Below are 4853 nucleotides of genomic sequence, written 5' to 3'. Positions count from 1 at the left end.
ATATGCCGAGCATGCATAGTAGCAGCAGGGCCACCGGTAGGGAGGACAGCGGTGTAGAGCCATAGGGGAGGTGCAGATGCAATGGTGAGGCGATAGTAGCACAGCGCGGCCATGGCGGCAGCGCAAGGTAGGACAGTAGGGCATGGGGCTAGTGGCTCATCACCGGCCAAGCCTAGGCGGGCTCGACTGACCCAGCATGGCGGCATGGGGTGGCCGCACGGGACATGGCCATGTGCGCAGCGCGGGGTGGCCACGCGGTGACCGCACATGGCACCAAACATTCTGAGGATGTGTCGTGCATGAATTTTAAAGTGTTGATACAAACTAAACTAATGAAGTTAGAGCTAAACCGCCTTCACTATGCTAAAGAGGGTACATCAAACTACCATAAGGAACAAAAACATAGCACTGACCTTTAGCTAAATTTTCCAAAATTAATTCACCAACATGTCATTGTCACACTGTTTTCAAACTTAAAATTCTTCCAAGTGTTGAGTTGAATTTGATTTCAAGTTCCATTTCTAAGCCATTAGAAATAGGGAATTTTTGCCACAGGACATCATGAAAACGCATATTTTGCTGCAACACACCGCTAACGCCATCATTTGCTGAGTACCATTATGAATTTGATTATGTTTGCCACAGCACACCACGACCATTATTTTAATGATTTCTAGAGTTTGGGAGAGAGAAACCTTCTAAAATGACATCAGATGCCCCTGTGGACCGGCATTAGTCGACCAGACCCGACTTGGTGGAGCCAGACCAGGTTTGAGCCAGACCTAACTAGGTCGAGCCAAACCCTAGCCAAACCAGGTCAACGCCGTCGCAGCTCGTCTTCTCCACTCTCCCTTCCGCCATCACCACTCTCCCTCACAGACACTCTCCCTCACCGCCGTCACCTCCCTCATAGCCTCACCGCCACTCACTATCGCCAACCATAGCTGCTACCCTCGCCGCCACCCCCGACTCCACCCTCGCCGTCATAGCCGCCGTGCCATTACATGGATGTGTGAAGATGGCTTCACCGGTGCAACAGAAGCGGCTCCGCCCGAGCATCGATTCACCGTCAAAGGGGGTGAATCTGTCATGGGTTCCTGACGGGTATGCACTTTCCCCTCTTCCACCAATTGTTTGTTGTTCTTGTCTTGCAATGAAATCGAGGACGATTTAGTTAGGGTTTTCATGAATTCTTGTTTTAGGATGGACATTAGTTCTGCAATACGGATAGCGGTGCGTGTCCCAGCTTACTATGAGGTTTGTGATGACGGTAGGCACGTTGGTCATAGTGCAACAGATTTTCAGCTAATTCGGGATAGGGACACTCTTAATCTCAAGGATTTAACTACGGATGTATCTAAAAGGGTGTGTCCTAGGAAGAATCAGGGGTTCAATTTGTGTTTTTTTAACAAGCACAAGCAAAGTTATACCAGTCTAACCTCTTATTCAACTTTGATGAATGCTACTGAGAACTATTGGGAGCTAAGGAGGCTACCTTTGTTTGTGAGTTTCTATGATACAGTTCCTGTTTCATTTAGTCAGAGTGTGTCTTTGGATAATGAGGCATGTGCTACTGTTGATCCCCCATTGCTTGGTAATGATGGTGGGCAGAACAACTAGTCTGTTGATGCAGCCATGTCTAGTTTAGGTTCCTAGGAAGTTAAGTCTCTCAGCGAGGAAGTGAGTGATTCAGACACTGCTGACTCAACTAACTCTGGTGAATCAGCTAAGAAATCCATACCTGCTCAAGGAAGAAAGGGAAGAGGCAAGAAGCCTGCTGATGATGATGTGGCATGGGAAGAAGATGATGAGGAGTATTTTGGGATCAATGATGAGAACCAATATATGGCAGACCAACAAGATGACCAAGAAGAAGGAGCTGCTGACTCTGACTCTTTTGTTCATGATGATTTGTTAGTTGATGATGAAGCTGGTTGTGAGACTTCTGAGCATGTTACTAACTTAGAGAACCCAACTATAGCTTGTGGTGTCACATTTGAGGATAGGGACACCTTTAAGAGGGCTATTAGACAGTATGCTGTTCTAAAAGAATTTGAAATTGCAGCTCATTATAGTGAAGCCAAAAGGTATAGAGGGCACTGCAAAGGATACAAGAGCAAGAAGAAAAGGTGCAAGTGGAGGATACATGCTTCTCAATTGCAGGATGGGAAAACTTGGCAGGTCTGTTCATGATGTTTAATGATGTATACTTATTGATGACTTTTGTTGATGATCACGATGTTTACTTATTGATGTCTACTTGTTGTTGGTAGATAAAGAAGATGTATCAGAAACATACTTGTGCTACCATAGTAAATCTAGAAAAAAACTGCATGGCTAACAATCACTAGGTGAGGGATAGGGTTATTAACATCCTGAGGCATGACCCAACAGCTAGAGCTTCCCAAATGAAGAAGGATTTGGAGAAAAAGTACAACATCACACTTTCATACTATGTTGTTTGGGATGGAATGGCAATGGCTCTGGAAGAGCTTCAAGGCAAGTGGGATGACAGCTTTGAAGATGTTTTTAGATTCAAGGCTGAGGTGGAGAGGACAAATCCAGGAAGCATTGTGGACATTGAGTGGGCTCTGGTTGGGAAGAAGATGAGGTTCACAAGGATGTTTGTGGCATTCAACAGCTGTATTCAAGGTTTTTTGAATGGATGTAGACCCTTCCTTGGTGTGGACTCAAGCCACCTAACTAGGAGATGGAGAGGGCAACTAGCTTCTGCTTTAGCTGTGGATGGACATAACTGGCTTTTTCCAGTAGCATATGGTGTATTTGAGTCAGAATCTACTGACAACTGGCAGTGGTTTTTTGAGAAACTAAAAGTTGCCATTGGATCTCCTCTAGGCCTAGTGATCTGCACAGATGCAGGGAAAGGTATAGATAAGGGAGTTGCCTCTGTCTTCTCAGATGGAGTAGAACATAGGGAGTGCATGAGACATCTAGTGAAGAATTTCAACAAAAGGTATAGAGGTGCAGTGTTCAAGAAGCACTTGTGGCCAGCCAGCAGGGCTTACAACCAAAGACACTTTGATCACCATTACAACATCATGAAGGCTGCATCACCAAGAGCAATGCAATGGATAGAGGACAACCACAAGCACTTGTGGTGTAGATGGAGGTTCTCCCATGCATGCAAATGTGACTATGTTACTAACAACATAGCAGAGACTTTCAATAGTTGGATTAGGAATGAAAAGTCCCTTGCCTTAATTCCTCTGTTGGATAGGATTAGGCAAATGATCATGGAGAAGTAAAATATCAGAAGGGCATTGTCACTGAGGTTGACAGACAAGATCTTGCCTCAAGTCACCAAAGAACTTCATGCTATGAGTAGAAACTTGCAGTATGTCATACATAGGGGGCCCAACAACACTGCAGAGATTGAAGGTACTACTAAAGAATTGAAAACTTGGAGGCATACTATGGATCTTAAGAGCAGAACATGCAACTGTCAAAGGTGGCAGATTTCTGGATTGCCATGTACTCATGCTCTCTGTCTCATCCATTCAATGCGCAATAGAAGTGTTGAGGACTATGTGGATGACTACTTTTCAGTTGATAAGTTCAAGAAGGCATATGAACATGTGATCAAGCCCATGACCGATAGGAATCAATGGCCTGAAGTAGATATGGGTTTCAAACTTTGGCCCCCATTGTTGAAGAGAGCTGCAGGCCATCCAAGAACTAGGAGGATCAAAGGTGTTGAAGAAGGTGGAAAGTCAACTTCCCAGAGACAGTGCAAGAGGTGTGGTCAGTTTGGTCACATGATGAAGACATGCAATGAGACTATGTATGACTCTGATGCACCACCACCAGCAAAGAGACCAAGGACAAAGAAGACCACTGCTGCAGCAACAACTGTATCCACCCAACAATCACAAATTGAAGGTGCACTAGCTCTGTCTCAAGAAATCAGTGTTGCACCACCAGCTCTAACTAACAGCCCAGCAGCAAACACTAGGAGGTATTTAATCTCTGTCTTGAAATAGCCTAGCATTGTCACTTGTTTCCTCACCTTTTCCTGTCATTCCTATTGTTTTATGTGTCTAACAGTCGCAAGAGGGCATTGGAGTATGCTGCTGAAACTTCCCCCCCAACAGCTAACATGAGGCAGAAAAAGAAAGGGAAAAGAATGAAGAAGGACCTGAGCAAGAAGACAACCAAGGCAAGCAAAGTGAGCAAGACAACCAAGAAAAACAAGTCTGAGAGTATGGAAACAAGCAAGATAGTGGCTGTTTCAAAAGAGATGATCAATAAGAGGATCAACAAGAAGAAGTTGATCTGAGAGTATGGAAACAAGCAAGATAGTGTACTGAACCTAGGGTTGGTAGACTATGTTTCCCTTTTGCGTTTAAAGTCACAGCTTATGGCTGCTGTGTTATGAACACTGATATGTAAGCTTGTTATGAAGGCCAGACTTTATTGGCATGCTGACTTTATTATGTGTTATGCCAATTTATCTTAATTCCTAAGTGTGATACAATTATGTGTTATGCCAGTTCAAAAATGAGTGTGACACAATTCTGTTGCAAGAAGATGCAAGATAAGGTGCTGGATACATGATTACATACTGATACATGATAAGGTTCACAAATTGAGTCTTTGAAATAAGCTGCTAATAGCTTGATACATGATAAGCTATTGTTATGCATCACTTAACCAACAACACTAACAAAACCAAAACTAAAATAAACACCTTTACAGCACCAACTACAAGCAGTCTCTCTCCAAACTTATCCATCTTTGTCATCAATTTGCTATTGCTATCAACTAATGCCTTAAGCAGTGCCTCTGAATCTTTGAGATGAATGACTGCACTCTCCATCAGTTCTTGGCAGGCA

At 43.9% G+C, this 4853-nt stretch overlaps 1 protein-coding gene across 1 annotated transcript; it reads left to right on the top strand.

Moving 5' to 3' along the window:
• The first annotated feature begins 1018 nt into the window (after positions 1-1018).
• On the top strand, positions 1019-3266 carry LOC136466041 (uncharacterized). The gene is made up of 4 exons (XM_066464546.1): positions 1019-1104; positions 1539-1594; positions 1727-2181; positions 2352-3266. The coding sequence occupies exons 1-4, from the start codon at positions 1019-1021 to the stop codon at positions 3264-3266; spliced, it is 1512 nt and encodes a 503-aa protein (XP_066320643.1).
• The last annotated feature ends 1587 nt before the right edge of the window (positions 3267-4853 follow it).

Source organism: Miscanthus floridulus, chromosome 1 (assembly GCF_019320115.1).
Source record: "Miscanthus floridulus cultivar M001 chromosome 1, ASM1932011v1, whole genome shotgun sequence".
NCBI lineage: Eukaryota > Viridiplantae > Streptophyta > Magnoliopsida > Poales > Poaceae > Miscanthus > Miscanthus floridulus.
This window is presented reverse-complemented; position numbering and strand designations above follow the sequence as displayed.